General features: G+C 45.5%; 1 protein-coding gene across 2 annotated transcripts in view; it reads left to right on the forward strand.

Annotated features, from left to right (window-relative positions):
- The window catches only part of PHKA2 (phosphorylase kinase regulatory subunit alpha 2), a 687190-nt gene that overhangs the window by 114451 nt on the left and 548189 nt on the right, over window positions 1–24550 (forward strand). For both annotated transcript variants that reach the window (XM_085622210.1, XM_085622209.1), the window contains exon 5: window positions 12315–12483. In XM_085622210.1, the coding sequence (XP_085478336.1) occupies window positions 12315–12483 (169 nt within the window). The remainder of the gene's footprint in view (window positions 1–12314; window positions 12484–24550) is intronic.

Below are 24550 nucleotides of genomic sequence, written 5' to 3' on the forward strand. Positions count from 1 at the left end.
TGTGTCTGGGTGGTTGGAGCAACCCATTCCATGATGGTTTGGATTTTACTCTGCAAAGGCTGAACCTGGCCCCCACCTACAAGGTGGCCCAGGTACACAACCTGACTCTGCCCTATCTGGCACTTAGTGGCCTTGATAGTGAGGCCTGCTTTCTACAGGGCCTCCAAAACATTTCTGAGGTGGACCAGGTGATCCTGCCAGGAGGAACTAAAGACAGCAATATCATCTAGATAAGCGGAGCAATAAGTTTCCATCCCTGCCAGAACTTTGTTCACCAACTTCTGAAAAGTGGCAGGTGCATTTTTCAATCCAAAGGGCATCACCACAAAGTGGTAGTGCCCACTAGGGGTTGAAAATGCTGTTTTGGCTTTTGCATCATAAGCTAACCCGATCTGCTAGTAGCCAGCTGTTAGGTCAAATGTACTCAGATACTTGGCTGAGGCCAAAGTATCAATCAGCTCATCTGCCCTTGGTATAGGATAGGCATCAGTCCTGGTGACTGCATTGAGGCCTCTGTAGTCTACACAAAACCTAATTTCTTTCTTACCACCCTGGGTATGAGGTTTGGGTACTAGGACTACTGGGCTAGCCCAGGGGCTATCTGAAGGCTCAATCACACCTAATTCCAACATTTTCTGGACTATAGTCCTGATACAGTCCCTGACATGGTCAGGTTGCCTGTAGATTTTACTCTTGACAGGCAGACTGTCCCCAGTGTCCACCTCGTGGGTGCACCAGGTAGTCTGACTAGGGGTCAGGCTAAACATATGTCTGTACTGCTGCAGAACTTGTCTGCATTCAGTTTGTTGATGGTCAGTGAGGCTGCTTGCCAAAGCAACACCATCTACTGACCCATCATCAGGGTTCTGTGAGAGCAGGTCAGGGAGAGGGTCACTCTCCTCCTCCTGTTCCTCATCAGCCCTGTCAACATATGGTTTCAATCCGTTGACATGAAGCACCCTCAGGGGGCTCCTGAGAGTTCCAAGTTTCACCAGATAGGTGACTTCTCCCTTTTGCTCAACAATGGTATAGGGGCCACTCCATTTGTCCTGGAGGGCTGCTGGTGCTACAGGCTCCAACACCCACACTTTCTGTCCTGGCTGGTACACAGTCAGCACAGCCTTTTGGTCATGCCAAGTTTTTTGTAATTCTTGGCTGGCCTCCAGGTTTTTGGTTGCCTTCTTCATGTATTTGGCCATCCTGGAGCGGAGACCAAGTACATAGTCCATCACATCCTGTTTGGGGTGTTTGAGAGGTAACTCCCAGCCCTCTTTTACCAAACATAATGGACCTCTTACAGGGTGTCCAAAAAGAAGCTCAAATGGGCTGTAACCAACCCCCTTCTGTGGAACCTCTCTGTATGCAAACAAAAGGCAGGGAAGAAGAAGGTCCCATTTCCGCCTAAGCTTCTCTGGGAGTCTTTTAATCATTCCCTTGAGGGTTTTGTTGAAACGTTCAACCAACCCATTGCATTGTGGGTGATAGGGAGTGGTGAATTTATAAGTTACACCACACTCCTTCCACATTGCTTTCAAATATCCTGACATGAAGTTTGTACCTCTGACAGAGATGACCTCCTTTGGGAAACCCACTCTGGAGAAAACTCCAATGAGGTCTCTTGCCACCACAGGGGCTGTTGTGGTCCTCAGGGGAATTGCCTCTGGGTACCTGGTGGCATGATCCACTACCACCAGGATAAATCTGTGCCCAGATGCAGTTGGAGGGTCAAGGGGACCAACAATGTCAATCCCTACCCTTTCAAAGTGTACCCCCACCACAGGTAGTGGTTTCAGGGGGCCTTTGTTGTGCCACTTGACTTGCCACTGGCTTGGCAAGTGACACAGGAGCGACAACACTCCTTGGTGTCTTCTGACATATGTGGCCAATGAAAATGTGGAACAAGCCTGTCCCAGGTCTTTTTTTGGCCCAAGTGACCTGCTAAAGGGATATCATGTGCTAGGGTCAAGAGGAACCCCCTAAACTTCTGAGTTATTACCAACCTCCTAGTGGCGCCAGGGGTTGGATCTCTACCCTCACCATACAGGAGTCCCTCATCCCAATAAACTTTATGGGACCCACTAGCACCCCCAGCAGCCTCAGCAGCAGCCTGCTGTCTGAGGGGTTCAAGAGAGGGGCAGCACTGTTGCTCCTTACTCAGATCTTCCCTAGAAGGGCCCCCTGCCCCCAAGAACTCAACTGGATCGGGCTCAAGTCCCTCTGGGCCAGTTAATTCTTCAGGATCTGCTTCTCCTCCCTCAAGAGGTGAATCTGTGATCTGAGACAGAGGGGAAGGCACTGCCTTAACCCTACTGCTCCTCTTCTTGGGAAACATCTGGTCCATGGTTCCAGGATCCAGAGCTGGGCTCAGTGTTATTCCTTTTGGCCTGTGACCTGGTCACAGCAAATACCTCTGCAGGGATGCCCAACATCTCAGCATGAGTCCATAACTCTACTTCAGACCAGGCTGAAGTCTCTAGATCATTGCCCAATAGACATTCTACAGGGAGGTCTGCACTGACTACTACTTTCTTGAGGCCAGTTACCCCTCCCAAGGAGAAATTCACAACTGCCAGACTATGGTTGGTCCTGACATTGCTTGCATTGGTCACCTGGTACATTTCGCCCAGGATGATCTGTCCAGGGTCCACAAGATCCTCTGCCACCATGGTGACACTAGCCCCTGTGTCCCTAAATGCCAAAACCTGTTTGCCATTTATTACAGGCTTCTGTTTGTATTTGCCCAGACTACTGGGGCTCACTAGGAAGGACATATCAATGTCTCCATCACAAATCAGCAATGCCTGAGTGGGTACTCTGACTAGGCCAGAGTCCACTTCAGAACCAAGGGTCAACCCTACTACACCCTTATTCTGTGTACCACCTCCACCAGTAGCTGAACTAGGGGGAACAGTTGCCTTAGGGGCAGGAGTGGTGGAGGTTTGGTCTTTGGACTTGTTACAATCAGAAGTCCAGTGCCCTTTCTGTTTACAGAATTTGCACCAGGGCTTCTTTTGGCATTTTCCCTTGTTGGATTGTGAATCCCCCCTAGATGCAGATTTTTGGTGCCCTTGTGAAGACTGCTGGTCTTTTGACTTATCCCCACCTTTCTCAGAGCCCTTAGAATCCTGCTTCTTTGTGTCACCCCCTTGGTTCTGGGTTTTCTGCCTCACCCTGGTTCTGACTCATTTGTCTGCCTTCCTTCCCAATTCTTGGGGAGAGGTCAGATCAGTGTCCACCAGGTATTGATGCAACATCTGGTTCTGGCAATTATTAAGGATCTGTTCTCTCATCATTAGATACAATCCCTTGAAATCAGTAACCCTACTGCCAACCGGCCAACCCTCCAGAGCCTTGGTTGCACAATCTACAAAGTCAGTCCAGTCCTGAGTCTGTGCCTTCTGGGTGTCTCTGAACTTCAACCTGTACTACTCAGTGGTTAAGCCAAACCCATCTATCAGTGCACTCTTCAGGACCTCATAGTCATCAGCATCCTCTTCTCTAACAGTGAGGAGCTTGTCTCTGCCTTTATCTGAAAAGGAGAGCCACACGATTGCTGCCCGCTGCTTTTGGGGGACCTGTTGTACTCTACAGGCCCTTTCCATAGCAGTTATCAACTTGTGGATATAATCCCCACTCTGGTAGGGAGGAACAACCTTGCTCAGGTTCCTTTGGTTGGGAATATATTCTCTGCCTCTAGGGACACTGTTGCTGCCACCAGGGGGTTCTAACCCCTCTCTTCTAGAAGCTCTCTGGAGCTCAAAGGCTTCTCTATCTAATGCCAACTGCTTGGTGTTGAGGGCAAATCTTGCTTCCTCATACTGAAGCAGTTTGTACATCCTGTCAGAGGAGGTCTCCCTTCTAGGAAATTAGGAGCTCCTCTGGTGGACAAATTCTCTGCCAGAGTGATAGGAGAGGACAGACTCCCTAGAAAGGGACCTAGACCTTTCCCCCACTCGGTTAGTTCCCTTAGGGAGAATTCCTCTGTCATTTTCAGACCCTTGTGGATCTGGCCCTTCAACCACAGAGTCCTGGTCATCTTGATTTTCATCATCTGACCCAGACACTATAATTTACCCACTCACTGATTCAGACCCATTAGCTCCTAGAGCTAATCTAAGATCATCTGCTGTCAGCAGATCTATTAGGTGTAGTGCGGAGGGATTCTGTCCTAGCTTCAGGTGCCTTGCAGCACACATGGCTTTCAAGTCAAAGAAAGTCATGTCCTTATACTGAGGCTGGGTGGACCCACTGGTTCCAACCCTTAAGGACAATCTAGTGTTGTGCAGTGTTGTACTACCTACACTAGTTTGTGGCTTGCTGATCCTAGCTTGAGCTGTAGAAAGGGTGTGCTATCCCTTGACACACAGCTCTAAGTTCAGTAGAACTTATTGATACTAAGCTTGACTTTATATGTACCTTGAGTACCTATCGTGGTTTTCAGTTAGTAATTCAAATAGAGATTTTCTGGTAAAACAATAGCAAGCTGGAATCCCACACGCCGCCACCAATGTGAGAAGTTGGCCTGGTATATGCTGTTCACTAGTTAAAGTGGACACCTTGCACCAGTACAGTTCGACTCTTATGGTAGTAGGTTTAAGACAACCTTTAAAGAAAGCTATCCTAGTGGTAGCTGTGGAGAGCAGCCTTCAGGCTAAGTCTTTAGAGAAATGTAAAGCAGCTTGTTTTACCTTATAATCTCTTGAATTACTAAATGAAAGGACACCACACAGGTATATATATCAAATATATATGTATTTATTACTAAACAACTCTCTACTAATCTCTTTATGAGATTAGAAGGCAGGAACATATGCACAATCAATGTTTCACAATAAGTTAAGCACAAATATGGCTGGGGCCCTAGGGGCGTACCAGACCATATACTAAAAAAGAGACTTAAGAACAACGACTTGCAAGGGGACAAGGCCTAGGGCCTTCAGAAGCGCTGGGGCCTCACGATACCTCCCAAGGCAGGTAAGTAAAGGATCCACGGGAGACACATGCAGTGTGAGAACACAGCAGCGAATCCCTCTTGACTTCAATGGAGCAAGTCACGATTGGAAATTAAGAGTTTATGGATACTTTGGGAGAGTTTACAAGCAAGTCACTAACGGGGTAAGTAGTTCTAGAGCCAACACCCACAGGAGCACCGTAGTGCTGGAGTTACCTCACCCAGGGAAGCCGGGTGCATAGGTGGCTTTTGGTGTCTGGTCGCGGCGTCGTTTTCAATGGGAGCCAAAGAAGACTTGCTGCTTGTGAAGACGGGAGAAGTGTCTGGTGGAATCCAAGGCTGGATTCAGAAGAAGGAAGACCTGAAAGCAAAGGGGACAGTGTTCAAAGTCACTTGGCAGTGACCCGGGGTAAGGAAGATGGATGCCCACAGTCGTCTGGTGATTTCAGGTGACCCACGGGTGTCTTGACTCTTCAGCCACGAAGTCCAGGAGGCGTTGACGATGACCAGGAGCTGGATTCGGCGTGTCCCATGAAGTCTGCAGCGTACTGCGGTGTCGGTGACCAGATTTGAGCCAACAAGCCTTGGTAACAGCAAGTCTCGTGGAAAGGACAAAAAGTCAGTGGTGCAGACCAGCAAGGTCTGAGGGACTCACCCAGCGAGGCTAACTGCGGTGTCGGTGACCAAGAAAACAGTGGTCCATGCCCTCATCACCTCTCGGCTAGACTATGGAAACATCCTTTACCTTGGCTCAAACAAAGCAGTGACTCGAAGACTGCAGTTAGTACAGAACACTGCAGCAAGATTACATTGCAAGGTTCCCAAAGCCACCCCGATATCTGGCTACCTCCGTAACCTACACTGGCTCAGGGTGGAGACCCGCATTAAGTTTAAAACCCTGAGCTATATGTTCAAGATCAAAATGGGAACGGCACCACAGCATCTTAACTCTCTTGTCCGTCCCTATGCCCCCACTCGCCAACTACGATCTACCACTCTCGGATATTTCACAGTACCTAGGTTCACTATCCAGGATGGGGGAAAGATCTTTCACTTACCTAGGTCCATCACTGTGGAACACCCTTCCTCTCGCCATACGCAAAGAGACTGTTTACACATGCTTCCACAGATCACTCAAGACCTGGTTATTTAACCAGTAACTCCTTCTATTACTGCCTTCTGTTAGCTACACCTAGTCTGCTTGGTGCCTGGAAACCCTTTTTGGGTAGCTGTTGCGCCCTATAAATTAAAATAATAAATAAATAAATTGGAGCTAACAAGCCTTGGTAACAGCAAGTCTCGTGGAAAGGACAAAAAGTCAGCGGTGCAGACTAGCAAGGTCTGAGGGACTCACCCAGCGAGGGTAAGTCAGGGCAGGCCTGGAGCAACCAGAGTAGCCCTTTGGAACTGTAGAAAAGTCTTCAGGGGACCCACAAGCCAACCGGCAAGGGATCGCGAAGACGCCTCAGGAGGATCCACTCAACAGGGGCCCACGCTCACTCGGGACGGGGTAGGCCTCTGATCTTCAGAGGGATTCCTATTAGAGGCTTGGACCACACGTGGTCCAATGCACAGGTTCGTAGAATGTTGTGAAGGGGTTGCACTCGAAAATAGTGCACGGTACCCAGGGATTGCGGTTCCTCGTCACTCGTGGGGTCCACTTGCCTCAGCGTCGCTGGGGTCTCACGAGGGCCTTGGAGAAGTCAGGAAATCCTCTTCCTGGGCTGCAGGGACTTCGGGCTCCGGCGGGAGGGGTGGAGTTTGCGACCGTTGATTGCAGTTTTTGGTGCCTGCCAAGCAGGAGAGTCACTCCTTGACTCCAAGGGAGATTCTTCCGTCTTCCAGAGGTAGTGGAACGTCGAAGGTCCGGCATTCGTCTTCAGAGCGTCGTCCAGGGGTATCTAGTTTGCAATGGCAAGGGTTCCCTAACTTATACTGAAAGGAAGGGAGGGACTAGCTCTATGACCCCACCTATGGGAGGTTCTGGGGAGTGGGTGGCTACACCCACTTCCCTTTGTCCAGTTTCGCGCCAGAGCAGGGGCAGGTAGCCCCTGAGTTAGTTTGAACCTGTGTATGCACAGAGGAGCCTACTGCTTCCCCAGTGCAGGACTTCAAAGCACTCAAGGAGTGCACCCACCCAGCCCCAATACACTAAACCCTGTCTGGGAGGTGGTCATACCTCCCTCTGACAGGATACCTATTGTTGGGCTTCCTCCACTGCGAGTTTCGGTCATCAGCAGGAGGGCAGCCTCCACAGTGTCTGTGACTGGTGGCATCCATTTTGTGACGCCAGGGCTCTGTAGGATTCTACTGTGTTTCCACAGTAGGTACATGTCTATCCCTCTAGAAGGGTGGGATCATACTCCCACACCAGTTACTGGTGTGGGGGTATGATTCCAAAGCGTTTGACACCAAACACAACATGTTTTGATGCAGCCATTCTAAAGTTAGCATTTACCACGAGGTTATAATGCACTTAAGAGTATATAGTTTGACCGCATTCACAAACAGTCCCAGAGAATGGACTCTGAGAGCTGCAGAGGGGCCCTGCTCAGGCAGAGGCACCCACTTACATGGAAACCAAGCACCCTGCCCTCAGGATTGATAGGGCCTGCCTTAGGGGTGACTGATAGGTTTAAATGTGTGTGCAGGAGAGATATAGTGAACCTATATCTCAGTGCGAAGTGCTAGCACCACCTCACCCAGGCTGCAGTAGCAGGCCTGTGGTGTCAGATTTAGTCTGCTTCCCAGAGGTGGCACAATACATGCTTCAGCCCCTGGTAGGCCTGTGAAGTACTTATGCCCTTGGTACCTAAGGTACCATATACTAGAGACTCATAAGGCACCACAGTATCCAATCACTAGTGCACCTAATATGCATTCCATGTTGTTTAGAGAGAACAGAGAGGCTGGGGCCCTGATTAGCAGGGTCCCAGCCAGACTATAGCCAGAAACCAGTGTAAACATCAGAAAAAAAGAGGGGGCAACATAAGAGGCAGATCATACTCTCCTACAGTAATTTAGAACTAATACTAGCCAGGGCTATGTACACCTTGTTTTAAAACACATTTCAAACATATCAACCAGCTGCTGAGTAAATACTTTTTTCCTTTTGTTTGTTCTGTTTCAAGAGATTACATTCATTGGCTGCTGATGTGAGAGGGCAGAAATTTATCTTACTGTGTCCTTATTTGTAAAAAGTTAATATTCTTATTCCATATTTATTGTTAGGTTTTCGAAGAATTTAGATTCTTACCCTGAACTTTCTTTTATGTTTATTTGATATTAACAGGACAGTTCTGAGGTACAGACAGCATGTTTTTCAGGAACGCCTGTCTTTTTTTCATAAACAACCAACGTCTAATTAAATGGCACTAGTCTTGTGTTACTTGATCTTTAAGAAATTAGGGAGTGATATGTTTCTTCCTTTTTAATACTCTGTAGAATGATGCACTTTCCCGAAATGTACTTAAAAAGCATTTGCAATACAATAGGTCTCCCATTTACGAGAGTTTGAGCTAATTGCATTGTAAATGACAATGCCTTTTATTTATGTGTTCTTTTTAAAACAGATAAATAAAAGGCATTGTCATTTACAATGTCAATAGCTTAAACACTCCCAAATGCAAGACCTATTACATTGTAAATGCATAGACAAGTAGACTCACCTATTGAAATTTTCTCAGAGTACTACCTAGTCTATTTTTAAATTATTTTTACGCACTTTACACACCAAACACACCCATCTACGCCTCACGGCCCTACACTGGTACTTCACAGTACGACTTGGGAACAAAAAGATCTCAGTTAAAGAGCCCCTTGAAGGGTGCCTGTTCGGAATTGCAGCGCCGGCCCGACGAGGAGCAAGCCCTATGATGAAGCATGACACCCATTAGGGTGTTTGAGGACCCTAGTTCCAAAAGGAGCAGACTCCTGTTCTATCCTTTCGATATACACACTGACCGACCTGTAAATTCTCTCTTTATCTTTTTTGATAAACACATTTTTATTGATTTTAACAAGAAAATACCAGCCAATCATCAAGGTGCCATGATAACAAAAGAATGCATACAATGGTCTGGACAATCCAAAGGTCAAGTGCATACAAATCAAGAGGACAGCATTTGGAGAATCCCCTACAAAACTAAACAAAGCCCCCCAACCACTTCCCCCAAACCCTACGATACTTCTTGGGGCAACCACGTGCTGCATATGTTGTTTTCTCTTGTGTGGCGCAGCAGTCGACCCCCGCCCGCCACTTCCCCACAGTGGGAGGGTCAGGACTTTTCCAAACAGAGGCTATATCCCTCTTCGCCACCGCCATTGCTGTAGTATAAAACAATTTTTCATGTCTGGACCCATCCAACCCATCTGTGATGCCCAAGATCGCATGCTTCGGATCGTGAGGAATCTCCCACCCCAGCACCTCGGTGAGCTCCTCTTCAATGTCTCCCCAGAAGCGCGCCAAGCGTGGGCACGACCACACCACATGGAAAAAGTCAGCCAGCTCGTGGCCACACCTCACGCAAGCAGGGGACAGCAGAAACCCCGCGCGGTGCAGATGTGCCGGTGTCAAATACGCAGCATGCAAGAAGTAGAGCTGTATCATGCGCAGTCTGGCTGAGGCCGTGACTGTCCTTGGCGCCATAAGGGCGTCGCGCCAGTCTTCCTCTTCCAGGGAGCCCACCCATTCCTCCCATTGGGTCCGAAGCTGCTCAAGTGTGGTGGGGGTATTGTTAATGAGTGTCCGATAGATGCGGGAGATGCCCCCCCTTCCCAGGTCCCCCAGCATGATTTGTGCCTCGGGCGGGCTGTGGTCCAGGAGACGAGTGCCAGTCGTGAGGTGCACCTGAAGGGCATGACGCAGCTGTAAATATCTGTAAAACTGTGAGTGGTGTAAGGAATATCTACCCTGGAGGTCCTGAAAGGGGCGCATATGATCACCCACCCAAACGTCGCCCAGCTGTGAGATACCTATTAGGTCCCACGACCGGAAGCCCTGTAGCCCATTGACTTCCCTGAGCTAGTTCCCCTGCCACAAAGGTGTGCATTGGGTCAGAGTGCGGGTCCATTTGGTGTGGCGGAGCGCAGCCCGCCATGCCAGGAACGCCGAGCGAGTCATGTCAGGCAGACGCTCTCTTTATCTTAAAGGAACTGCATGCCTTATTGATATTATTTGATATGTACTAGGGGATCGTATGCTGGACCTACAAGTGCCCCAGACCCACCTTCTTTGACAATATAATTCCCATACTGTGCCATGACCTCGCTAGATCCTATAAATATACTGAAGTGTGTGCGAGTCTGGGCATTAATGACATTCTTCATTCGGCAGTTAATAACAGCAACTTCATCCTTGCATTCTCCTGCAGTGAGTAGTGGAGGTTTTCATCACAGTGATCCAGGACATGGGTGTGCTACCAGAATATTGTTGTTCTCTGACTTATATAACATGTCTTAAATTTCTACTAAAATATTGCTTTATTGGAGTGAATAATAAAAACCCTACACCCGATTGGACGATATTCCTGTGAACAATATTTAGGATACAACATTTGTGTCACACAGTATTTCTGTATTCCCATGAAATGACATGCAACCACGAGTCACTTCAGTGCAGAAAATAACCCCCTTATTCAGCTGACTGGCCCTTAAATGCAGCATATCCAGCACAGGTCTTATTAGGGCTCCTTCTTTCACCTAGCTGACAGGGCCGCACGTCTTCCCTTGAACATTTAGTTGAAGATTCCCAAAACAGATATGAGATATGTGGATCGAAAGATAGCAGGGAACAATGTCTGCCTCCCTATTGGTTTCAGCCTGGTACTCCTTCTGTTGCGACCAATTACTTGTCTCCAGATAATGGCGCGCAGCTGATGACGTAACCGGATAGCAGTGTGGATGTGGAGAGGATGCACTTTGCAGAACATGCCCCTTTGCACGCTGAGGCCACCAGCCAGTAAAGTCATCTGCTGCTTGCGGTAGGGAACACAGGAAGGAGAGACTACATTTTTTAATTTATAGTAGTAGGACCTTCATCGTCATACGTTTTAAGTGGAAGGGTGCAGTTATCAAGAGTGCATCATGGCCAGTGGGTAAGAGGGATACACTGAATGCAATTTTGACTCTCTTTTACTTACACACCCTGGAGACAGAGGACCCATTTTCCTTGTTTTTATATGGACCAAGTGGTCCTTGTTTGGCACCACTGCAAAGACACACAAACATATTCACATTTTGACAATGGATGAGAATAAAAATAGCAACCATATGAAGTGTTATTTTAAAACCTTTTACATAGGTAGCAATAAAATATTGAAAATCTGTAAGGGCCTGATCACCAGTGCTCCCGTTAATTTCAGGATGTGCGGTAATTCATGTTATTTTGCGTCAGGGAGGTAATCCATGGTGGCAGCGAGGGCTTTCTCTTGTATCCACCCACGGATTTTGGCGCATTCCCAGATTTGCTAAAGCTAGTAACCATGGCAATGCGTCAAAATTCCATGCCTTCCCCAATAAGGCGTAAAGAGGAAAATTGTCTTTATTTCTACTTGTTATCTCCTCTTTTCATGTGTGCTGCAGAAAGAGGAAAATGCCTCTAAGGATTGTTTTTGTTCAAGAAGATGTCCCTTCCTGCACAAAAAGAATACTACCTCTAGATCAGGCAGCCTTGCAGTTTGGTGCAATGGTGCCTGTGTTGGCTCTAGTCAGCACACAATGCACTAGCGCAAGGAGAGAGCAGAAATGCTCCATATCTTTGTAAATATGGAGCAGAAATGCTCTATATATTTGTAAATATGGAGCATTTCTGCTCTTTCTCTTTCACGCAACGAAGCGAAACAACTTTGTTTGCAGCCCTGTGTTGCATGAAATATTAGTAAAGGTGCCCCTAGTTGTTTGGCAGCAAACACAACACCGTTTCACATTTTCCCAAATATGCCGATAATTGTTGTGGGGAAAAGGCCTGGAAAATACTGGAACATGCACTTGTTGGTAAGGTAAGCACAAAAACTGTATGTTATGCCCCATTTTCACAAGCGAAACTTGCAATTTGAGTAAATCGCATCCAACAAAATAATCCCAAGAGTGTGGTTATTGAGTGTAATAAGTAATGATCCACTATTGGGGCGCTTATAATAACGCCCTTATTGTGCATGTTAGCTATAGTTGGTCAGCATTGGGAAAGTAAAACTGTGCAAATTGTAAGCATGTTAAAGAATAGAAAGGTACAGGAAAAATAGAGGAAGACGTGGTACCACACGACTCGCTTTATTTTTTTGGGCTGTTTGTATCCTTATGGTGATTAAACATAACCACAATTCTTCCTGGAGATTGACTTTGATATCTGTACTATCTTTTCTAGATGGACAAAGTGGAGAAGTTCAAACACACGCAGAGCACGAATGACTGCCTTCATGCCAAGTACAACCCGGGCACATGCAGCACGGTAGTCGGGGATGACCAGTGGGGGCATCTGCAGGTGGACGCCACCTCCCTGTATCTGCTGTTCCTAGCACAGATGACAGCATCGGGTAAGCATGCTTGACTGGTTCACTGGCACTGGGTCTTTCCTTTACGCTAAGCCTCTTACACAAAGCCAGCCTTTTTTGTTTTTGTCAAGTAGTTTTTGTGTCTGAATAAACATATTAATGGAGCACATATTACACCGAGGGTGGAATATTTGTTAAAAAAAAAAAAAAAAAAATTAAATGAAAATGCCTGCATTTTCTTTTTATTGCAAAAGCACATCTTGTTTGTAAATATTACAACATGCATCAAATTCCCCATGCACACCAAAGGTATGGTGGATTTAATCAGACAAATCAAAAGAAAATGATATTCAAAAAGAGAGAACAGAAGGAAAGGAAGAGCACAGAGAATGTTGTTCATTATTACAAATACTCCAAACTAGTGGCAGAACAAAGCTTGATCCTAGATAGGCGACTCCTGCTACAAGTATTGTTTTACTATAAATGTGAAAGAAGCAAGTCTGAAGGTCAGGTGCTGTGAGTATTTCCATCCCTCAAAAATATATTTAGTAGAGCTTGCTCTTAAAAAAGCAGGGTGCTCGCTCGATGTAGGTAAACCACCTCAAGAATGCAACCATCCATAAAAGAGTTCATACCTTTGACAGCAATAGGACCTCTAGGCTACAAAGCAGGGAGAGGAAAGCCTACCAGTGGCTATGCTGATGAAAAGAAAATGTGTGTACTCTGCCTCATTTACAGTATCTTAATGATGAAAGGTTAAATATAAAATAGATAACCATTGGAGTAAACGTTAGTCGGCGGTCAATGTACCGCACCATATGTGGTTTTATGTTAATTTCATTTAAGTGCTGCTTTTGGTATTTTGACATCCAGGGCCAACTAGCTTAGTTTATTAGTCTAAGCCGTATAACTTTATGAAGATAATGCTATTAGATTGAGAAATGCATATAATATATGGATACAAATTTACTTTTCATAAAAAAATATTGAATGGGTGTACAGCTTGATTTGACTGTGTATGATTTCAGGCATAAGTTAACAGATCTTGTAATCTCTATTTAAGGGGCAGCGGCCTGATGTAGAAAAGTAGTTAACGAGTTTGCAACAGCCAAGTGCATTTTTTATATTTACAGATGCCCTGGGATTCAGAGAGGAGTGTATCAATGTTTTGTGACCGCAATTGAAATCCCAAATCATTGATTAGATATCAACACCTCAAAGGGTGTAGTATCTGATTGGCAAAACTTTAGCTGTTCCTGTGGGACATATTCTCCTTTGGGTAGGGTCCAGAGGGCCACAACCAGCTTTCCCCGGTGTCTTCCCAAAAGGGAAACTTTTTTTATAAGCAGTGCTGGTCCCTTTAATGGACAGGGGTTACTTTTATGAACATGCATGGACAAAGGTCTGTGGTCCATTGCAGGCTTCCATCCCTGCATTTATAGCCAATCAGAGGGATTGGCAAATTATGACCTGCCCAATTCATATTTATGAGTTGTTTTTGCGATACTACATAATACATAGGCCGGCTGCAAACTGCATTCCCATTAGCGAACCAGTTGGTGTGCAAATTGCAAATTCCTGGTTTGCGAATGGGAATAGTACATCAGACTCAGGTTTCTTTGTATGTTATAGTTCCTTGTACATTTGAAGATTGCTAAATATGTTAGAGCTCATTCCATGCTCCTATGTCCGAGTGCGCCCAGTCCTTCTCTCTAGACAGTCGTCTCAATTTTTTGTCATTTAGAAATGCATCTGATTAAGAATTGTAAGGTGCAGTTCTCGTATCCGAGTTAAGGGACTGGTCATTGCCGCTAAACTTACGCTGCTGCTGCGTTTCAGTAACACTCTGTTGTAATGGGCGAGCACCCATTCCCGAAAGAAAAAAAAATGTTAGTTGTCCCCATCCTCAGTAATCTTGGTGGGTTTATTTTTTTTACTCTTTATCAGAGACTCGTAACTTCTGCATGCGCCGAGATTAGCAACCTCATGTGTGCACATGGACAGTTGTGCTAGGCTCAAGTTTAATGAGATCGTGCTTTCTACTTCCTGTCAGGTGATTCAGGATAAAATCCAACTAAGATGTCTCATGGCCTCTTCATTACCAGTATCAGCTCTTTTGTAGTGGTCTGTAAACAAAATCCTTAGACGAGTTACAAAGTTCTTCCAACTTTACTTATAAGTCCTGTCCTTGAAGTATCACTGGGACACCTTACCGTTCCTTTTTAGATTGCATCTCCAGCTCCCTTCAGCCATATTCATAGTAAGACCATTTATGAACAGCACAGGAGTCACTTGCACCATCCCACTAAAAAGGTGGTCCTGTCTCTGGCACGCCCCAACCACCACAAATCTACTGGTCTCCCCACCTTTACTCCCATTTTATCTTCTGTGGACTGCTCACATCATCAAGCAGTTCTTGTCTCCAATATTTGTTTCTCTTGCCTCGTAGATCATGTTAAGGGCATCCTGATCCATGCTTTATAATAAATAATCACAGACTGCAAGTTTGGTGCCACAACAGGCAAAGTCTCTGGACACCAGCACTACATATGTAGCTGCTGTGTAGGCTGTGGATTAACATCTACACTGAGGGAAAAACACATGGTTTTGAATATTTTAACAGGTTTCTGGGTGCTAAGAGTTTAGCAAAAGTTGCTTCCCCGCTTTCCTCCTAGTGGTAGCCTGGGATGGGGGATTTATGCAGCCTAAGTGATAAAGGAAAGAATAGAATAGTGCCTTCTGACAACATTTTTCGGTGTTCCCTATTCTGTTGTTTGATTCTGAAGAGAGTCTATCTCACTGCCAAAGATAATGATCTGATGTACAGATGGAATAGCTATTGCCAAATGAATCAACAGACACCTACAGTGGAAGACAGTACCTGGCACAACACACATCTCTGCGGGCAAACCAACCAAGCCACAAAACATCCAACAACATACGGACTATGTTCAATTCTGCTAAAAATATAAAAACCCACCTTTATAGCCTCCACCTTTAGCTGTAAAAACTGTACCTATTTCTCAGTTTACCTTCCCTCCCCATCCACCCCTTAACTCTCTTCCTTCTCTGTATCTTGTGTGTTCTAATGCCACCTAACTCCTCCTTCTCCCCTTTTCTCATTTTTGTCCTCCGTCATTGCAACCTGAACATTTATTGCTTATGTTTACTGACCATTGAACTTGACCTTTCCCTGTCATGTTTGTTGTCCTTTTGTTCGGTTCCCCATCTCTCTTCTACTCCTCTCTAATCTCTTCTCCTATCTTAACCATCAATAGTCATCTCTATCCTTTCCCTCAGCCAAAACACCCCTTGTGTGCTTATTCAACCCTCTAACCCTTCATTGCATCTTTTCCCAAGCCTACCTCCCTGTTTCATCTTCCATTTAATTTTTCTATACATGTGACTACATGGGTGACTAGTTTATGTTAACACTTAGGGGCCTATTACAATCTCCGTCGTCGGAAAGCCTCTGACCTTAGGTCGGAGGCTTTCCCACCGAGATCATCGGTTTCAATCCTTACTGCCTAATTACAATATAGGGGGTCTAAATTGAAACGGGCCGGTCATTCCGGCTGCATTCCTATGGGCTCAAAGAGCCTGTTGGGCAGTTGGAAGCCGGCCCGTAATCCCAAAGGGTGGCGTTTCTTCCGTTGGGATTACGATGCTCGGTTTCCGACATGCTTTCCATGCCGGGATTTCCAACATGGAAAGCCTGTTGGAAAGTGAGTTTGGGCACCCCTAACAAGGCCCCCTTCTCATTGCGGCCTTCAGTTGGGGGCCGAGGGGGCACCTATGGTTCCCCTCTGTTCATCCCTGCACCGTGTGGCAGGCACCATGAGGTGCCTGCCACACAGTGCAGGGATTAACACAATCTTCCGTTTCTCTATGGTAGCTTGTGCTACGGCCAGTTTATGGCCGCAGCACAAGCTCCCTTAGGGAAATGGGAGTATGCGACCACACCATGCGCGGTCACATCGTAATTCTGCAGTTGGGACTGTCAACTGGAGGTCCCGATTCCTCGATGATGTCAGTCGGAGGCCACTCCAACCGACATCATAATCAGGCCCATAACGTTCAACGTTGTTTATTCCACTTTTACAATAATGAGTTTTCCATTCTCCAATATGATTTTAATTGGAGAGCGTACTGAAAATGTGCTTAGGTTGAGTCTTGGTATTTAAAAATGTAAAAAGTGAAAGTAAATAAAATGTACAAAGCAAATCATATAGAACAGAATACATGGAAAAAGTATGTATGGGACAAAGAAACAGGAGCTATTGTCTCCATTGTGGGAAGGTTAAGGTTAGTGCAAAAGTGCACTAAACTGTCGTGACCAGGGGGCAGCAAGTCCTCTATTCCCTCCCAAGGAGTACGCTCCCTTTCCAAGAATTTGGGCATATCAATAAATCAATCAATCATTGTTAGTAAAGCGCACCTACTCACCCGTGACGGTCTCAAGGCGCTGGGGTTGGGGGGGGAGGGCAGCTCTGTTGAGTGTTGGGGTCATCCAAAAAGCCAGGCCTTGAGGTCCTTCCTGAACTGGGGCAGTGTAGGGGCTTGCCGGAGGTGGAGGGGGAGGTCGTTCCAGCCCTTGGCTGCGAGGTAGGAGAAGGACTTTTCTCCCGCTCTGGTCCTGTAGAAGCGTAGGACTGATCGAAGGTGTCTCTTGGGTGCGTGGAAGGAGAGGCGGTTGTTAAGGTATGCTGGTTCGATGTTGTGGAGGGCCTTGTATGCGTGAGTGAGGAGCTTGAAGGTAGGGATTCAGTGGAGATCGCAGAGCGGTTGGGTGATATGATTGTGATGGGGGATATCTAGGATCATTCTTGCTGCGGTGTTTTGGACGCTCTGGAGTTTGCGAAGTAGTTTTTTGTTGATTTCAGCATAGAGGGCATTGCCATAGTCCAGTCTGCTACTGATGAGGGCGTTAGTGACCTTTTTTCTGGATTCGGATGGGATCTATCTGAACGTTTTTCAGAGTATGTGGAGGGTATTGAAGCAGGCCAAGGATACGGCATTGATCTGGTGGTTCATCATGACCAATGAGTCAAGTATGAGACCGAGGTTTCGTGCATGGTCTGTCAGGGTGGATGGGTTTCCGAGGGCGGGGGGCCACCACGTGTAGTCCCACGCGGAGGGGGTGGAGCCAAGGGTAAGGACTTATGTTTTCTCGGAGTTGAGTGTCAGGCAGCTCTTCTTCATCTAGGTGGCAACAGCTTTCATCCCTTCTTGGAAGTTGTGCCTGGTGATGTTGGGTTCTTTGGTGAGGGAGAGGATGAGCTGTGTGTCGTCGGCGTGGGAGACGATGTTGAGCCCTTGGTTTCTAACGATGGTTGTGAGGGGGGCCATTTAGATGTTGAAGTGGGTGGGGCTGAGGGAGGATCCCTGGGGCACTCCACATCTGGTGTCTGTTGGCTCCAAGAGGTAGGGTGGCAGTCTGTCTCGCTGAGGTCTGCCTGTGAGAAATGAGCATATCCAGTCAAGGGCCTTTCCGCGGATGCTGGCTTTGTGCAGTCTGGTGGTTAGTGTCCGGTGAGAGACTGTGTCGAAGGCAGCTGAGAGGTCCAAGAGGATGAGGGCTGCCATTTGGATCTGGTCGAGGAAAGAGCGGATGTCTGCGATGGCGGTGATTAGTGATTGGTGCTGTAATTGCTGTGAATCCAAATTGGGAGATGTCAAGGATGTTGTTGGCCTCGGTGAAGTTTGCTGGCTGGGTGTTGATGACCTTTTCGATGACCTTGGCTGCGAATGGAAGCAGGGAGATGGGCCTGAAGTTCTTAAGGTCAGTAGGGTCTGCAGAGGGTTTCTCCAGGAGGGAGTTGAATTCGGCGTGTTTCCAGTCATCGGGGAATGTGGCGGTTTCGAGGGTTTAGTTGATCATCCGGCGTAGTTCGGGTGTGATGGCCGTGGCGGCTCTGTGGAAGATGTGGGGTGGGCGGGGATCTGAGGGTGCTCCGTAGTGGATGCTCTTCATGGTCTTTAGGGTATCTTCTGTCGTAAGCAGGGCCCAAGTGAGCAGGGTCTGTTGGGTGGCGCCGCTGGGGGTGGGAGCTCGAGCGGTGCAGAGGTCTTCAGTAACATAGTTGGGGCCTTATGGGAATGTTAGTGTTCCTGAGATATGAGGTGGGTAAATGTTGATTGTACAGTTTGGGGCAGTTGGGCTGGTTCTTCTTGCCCTGCTCTATTTACTTTCGACATTTAAGTATGCATCCCACATTTCTGAAGAATTTGTTGATCTTCAAGGGTGTTGTACTTTGTGGGGTTTTGGTCAGTAATATGTTCAATAAGCAATGTTTACAAATTAAGGGTGATCTTCCTGCACTAGCTTGCGGTCCTTCCCCAGTAGGGATAATCCTTTATAACATACAGATCTCTTTTTCTGATTCGGAATTTGTCTCTCCCCACCACTGCAATCCTTGTTCCATCCTCACATGTGTCGAGGGCTGACCTTTCTCCTGCTACGTAAGGTTCTTATTTGATCAACTCACTACTCCTCAACAAGATTTCAGGGATTCACTGCCTGGACTTTAAGGTGAAGTAACTAAGATCTGCCCTTTCCACTTGCTGATTCTAATATAATGTGAGGCTGGGGAATATATATTAGTACTCCCCTTATTATCTGGGCCACTTTTGTGCACATTTCATCTGCAGCCTGGCCGCTTTAAGCCCAATGTTTGTAGGAAAGTGGGGTGCGCTCTTAATTGTAAGTCTTTTTGAGACACTGGGGCCACCCCCGTATAGACCTTACAATTTTTCACCACCGTTTTCGTAAGTTTTTAGAAGTCTAATTTGTTTTAGACTCACTCAATTCAGTGGTTTTCTCCGTATATTGCTCAGGAGTTTGTAAGTAATGTTTCAGGGTTATGTTGGATAACCATGCTAATATCGGAATTGCTTTCTCTTTAATGATCCTCCAGATTTTGTAATAACCTCCACTGTTGCTAGGTTTGAGTGCTTTGAGGCAGGCCTTTTGGCTGTGTAAGACAGTATGTAACAAACATCAGCGTATATATTACACACTGTCAATCTGTATGCTACACATTGGCGATAGCCAGTGTGTGGTTATGGTTAGGTCAGATTTTCCATTGAAATGGCGTCTTTTGTTTTCTTAATAAGTTTGGCATCATTCAACAAAGTTACAAAAAACTTTCCTAAAAAGGATTATCCAATTTGGGTTTGGTTTGGCAACTTTCATGCAGAACCGTTATGTTGCACGGCAGCGCAATCTACTGTGCAACGTGGCTTAAAGTAAAATAAACAAAAAAAGCACTATGGCATGGCCAGCAATGAAGCATAATGCTTTTTTCCCTTTAAGCCATGTCAAAAAATTGAGTTATTGGGGGTCAAGCAACACAAGGGAGCGGGGTGTGAAACACATCTGAGAGCGGGAGGAGGGCAGCGGAGGTTTGGATGATACAACGGCGAGTGCGCAGAAGGTGTGAGGACAATTTAAAACAGCAAGAAGAATGGGGAGGATTAAAACCAACAGCGAGCGTGAGGAGGGAGGGGGTGTATGAAAATAAGTGCGAGTGGGGGAGGGCTGTGTAATGGATGAAAACAACAGCGGCCAGGGTGAGGATGGCTGAAAACAGCGGTGAGTGGGAGGAGGGTGGGAGGCTGGCTGAAAGCAACAGTGAGCGGGAAGAGGGCGGGGTGGATGAAAACAATGGCATGCAGAAGAAGGGTGAGGTCAGTGGAGCAAACAACACTGAGGGTGGCGGTGAAGGGTGGGGTCTGCAGCGACATAGTCTCAATAAGAGTGCTTGTCGAAAAGTAACAAGAGGGCCTGCAGGAGTCTGCAGCCTGTAGAAGGACACTGGTCGCAGACAGGAAGCTTCACTTGGTCCATGCTCCATAGCAGGCTGAAGAGTTGAAGCCCAGGAGGAAGCCGGAGGTGAAGATGAGGCGCTGACCAATAGGAAGCAAGGAAACCAGAGTGACATGGGAGCCACTCAGTGGTAACTAAAGCTAAGCAATGGACAGGCTCTATGCCCCTTTTAAGATTTCTTTTCTTTACAAGACATTTCGTAAGCAGGCAAAACCTAAGCATTGAAGAACACGATTAAATCTAACTTGCCATGTAAATATAAATTACTCAATGAAGTGCCTTTGCTTGGTTTGGTGTAAATCCTTTATGTAGTGTTTAAGAAACAGGCATTATAAAAATATGTGTTGTGTTGGCAATATCCGGACCATTAGCCTGTGAGCGGTCCTCCAATCACGGGCACACATTTAAAAAAAATAACAAAACCTTGGTGGACGAGAGAGTTTTGTACTATCATCCATTTTGAGTCCCCAGGCTCAAAACCATGACCATGGACCTGAAAATTCTGACTGGCAGCCTCAAGAGAAAATTTTCTTATGTGGCCACCATTACAGAGAATGGGGCGCACCCCCTTGTGTCCTATCAAAAAGGTGAATGACCACTTCAAGGGGCAAGGTGAGCACAACCTAATCTCAAAGCCAAAGTGCAGAGGCCCTAAGGTCCATCCAGGTTTGAGATAAATAAACGTAGCTTTTGGTGGCAAGGTCCTCGGACCCCAATAGAGGTCTGCGAAGCCAGATATTGTCCACCGTTCTTTTACCCAGGCTTTGCATTGTGGCATCAATTTGAATGTGGAGAATCTGTGGCATCGGTAAGAAGACAGAGAATAATAAATCTTGTTCACCCATGTTGGGTTCCCTTTGGTAGTTGACAATCTCAGTACCAGGGCTGCAGACTATGAGCACCATTCTAGGTGTGTCAAGACCATGGTCTCTAAAAATAGCATATGGACTATCAACTCATTTAAGATCTGTTAAGAATTTAAAAAAAAACTAAAATGAAACTTCATAAAATCTCTACTTAGATCTGGACTGCCATTAGGGTCAATTTTAGGGAGGACTATCACAGTAGACTGAACATTCTTTTGTTGAAAAGTTAGAGACCATGGTCTCTATCAGATACCATGGACTTGGTACTCCTTGCAGAGAGGGGGCTTCCTCTATGGTCCAAACTTCTTTTTGCATCTGCAGATTATTTCACATTGCAAAGGGCATTCTTAACTTCTCATTGGTTGAAAGTCCACGTATTCTTCCACCACATGAAAAAGTATATTTTCCTTGGCTACAAGAAGCACATCAGCCATATTTTGAGGATCAGGAAGCCTGAAAAGGCGATACCGTTACTTGCAGCTACATTTGAAGCAGCTATGGGTGAGAGATGTGAAGGACAGATTCTTGTACCATTCCCTGCTGCTCCAGATGACCCAGACAAACTTTTATGCCTTCAGGAGACTGAATAGGTGAAGACGACATCAAAGACTCTCACATGTTTGAGCTCTTCACACCTCAGCCTGGGATGAAGAAGCTCAATGTGACAAGGGTCTCATGCAAGCTTGTGACGAAAAACTTAGCAGGGGCAGAGAATTTTGTTCTCTTTTAGAATATCCACAATGTGTGGGCACCTCAAGTTGAAGCATGACAAGGAACACTGGGGATTCCTACAGAATAATAAAGATACACGAGGATAGCAGGTGGTGAAGGGACCCCAGAATGTTCCCTCAAGATGTGCTGCAGGGAGCAAAAGAAATCAATCACCACTTAAGCTTCTTTGCACTCTCTGCGTGGAATGGCAAAGCAGGGAATAAAATCCCAACATTGGGAATCAAACTATTGAAATCCTATCAGTAAAGCAAAACAATAAAAGGTTTCTAAGTAGCCATTTGCACCATAGTTGCAAATAAACCAATAAAAACACGGGAATCGCAAAACAATCAAATAAAAAAAAAAAACACAAAATCCAACACACTTTCCTCAAAATGTTCTTTTAAGAACCACCCCAAAAAAATAAAAAGAGCTTGTCTCTATAAAGGACTACACCCTGCAAGGCTATCCATAGTGGGTTGGCTTCAGGACGTGACCTCAGGCCAGGCTTTGCAGTTAATCCCCCTATCTTATGGCCTTGCATGATGGGGGTTGACCGCCAATGGCTTGTTTGGGTGCATGCCTTGACTATAGATATGGCCATTTGGCCAACCCGTGCTGTGCACAGCCAAATCCCTCAACAATGTTTAAAAAAATCTATGAAATTCAAGTAAAACTACATTTTAAGTGAAGTTATAGTTACAAATGCAAACATAAAAAACAGTGAAATTCACGAGTTACGGTTAGCTCTATAATCTATGACTCATACAACAGCCATGCAAACCATAACTTGCACACCAAATGCAATGTATGTGTCCTTACAGTATTTATAGCAATGAGTAGCAACACCTAAAATCACAACATAATTAAATAATAACACATACTCAAACTAATAAATAATACTATGTTAATCGTCTTCTCTTTCATAGTGTTAATGGAATGTGGTATGTAATCCGTTCTGTTAAAATTATTCATGGCACTTTAATGCATCTGTCAAATCAAGGGTGAGGTCAGAAGCATTGCACCTAGTGTGGGAGTTATGGTGTGCATGGCTATTGTGGGATGAACACAGGAAAATTACACCCTGGACTACCACATCATGGGCTGTCAGTTCCATGACCTTCTAAAAAAAAACGGACTACTCTTTATGGTATGTAGCTGCTTGGTGACTTGCAATATCCTAATATTGTGCTGCTTGGGGTACTTTATCCCATATGTTATTTTCAATATTCTTGTATGCAAGGTAAGGGCAGGAAGTGTACACAACAATGTTAGTCTGCCGACCAAATCAAACTCTGTAGGAGAATCAACAAATGCAGGTTGGAATGACTGTCCTTTTTTGATTTACATAAAAGTTTCTGAGCTGAGCTTTACATATTGCGTAATATAAGTAACGTTGTCAAAACATCCGAGCAAGCATGTTGAGTTCGATAGCCTGCCTGTTGTATGGGTAGGGTATTGCTTTAATTGAACCATTGTTGCTGGAATTCCAGTATTGTTTTTGCTATTTCTTTCCCTGCAGCATCAAGCAGGCAGCTTGATAGTCCTTTTTGGACCTTTTACTGTAATAGGAGCAACATGCTTTCCCTTCACAATCTTGGAATTGGTGGAGAGGCATTCCTTTAAAAAAAAGTCACAAATTGACAATGGAACACTGCAAAACCCACCCTCATCTTACAGAACACATACTTAAGAATAGACAATACCCTTTAAACTACCCTCCACAACAAATACTGGGCCTCATGTAGAAATGGTTTTAGTATCCGCAAATCCTCTAAATCTGTAAATTATTGGGCTTGCGAATGTTAAAACCCTTTTTCAAATGTACTAAATCCTTTTACTATTCTTGAAAGGTTTTCTGAATGAATTGCTAAATAGGTTTATAAATCGCTTCAGGATTACTATTTGGTAGGGACGTTTTGCGGGAGTTCTTGCCTATAGTGACTCTGACCAGGATGTATCAGTGTTTTGCAACCGAAATCCGATAGCAAAACATTGAAAAATTACCAATTATAACTGATCGCAGGTGGTTGCAGATTGCAACCAGCCTAATGAATATTCATTAGGATGGTCATTCTGTGACCCCCTTCAATTCGGTATTCTGTGAACCGACCTATTGTTGCATAGATCAGTTTACAAAATCAGAACTGATATTGCGAAATTCAGTGCGCAATTTGTGACCACTTTTAGTGAATCAATTCTTAGTACATGAGGCTCATGGTTTGGCAATTGAATTCCTTTGCGGAAAACCACTGCTGATAGAATCACAAATAAAGGCTGAAGATTGAATGCTGTGCTGTAGGTCAACTAATTGATTCTATGCTCTACAATTACCCAGTGGCACAATGTAACATATCTGAGTTTGCTACTATGTTGATTATATTTGTTATGCCCTTCTCATTGGTTTTGGCACATATTAAAAAATGTTCTTTCCAGTTCCTCCTTAGTTCTTCCTTCCATTCACTGTTCTTATTTAAATTGCATCTTCGTTCGCAGCACTCAGTTGTGCTTGCATAAATGTGACAACATTAAAAAAAATACCAAGGAAAGAATATAATAAAAAGAACAATAATAAAGAAGTAAAGTAGAGACTCGTAATAAACAAGCAGTGCCAAAGCCAGCGAGGCTCTCTTTGCCGATGCTTGTTGTTTTCCAGTATTAGTTTTGCCAATGCGGCACAACCATTGAGAAAGGTATTACTGGA

This window comes from Triturus cristatus, chromosome 8 (assembly GCF_964204655.1).
Source record: "Triturus cristatus chromosome 8, aTriCri1.1, whole genome shotgun sequence".
NCBI classification, from domain to species: domain Eukaryota; kingdom Metazoa; phylum Chordata; class Amphibia; order Caudata; family Salamandridae; genus Triturus; species Triturus cristatus.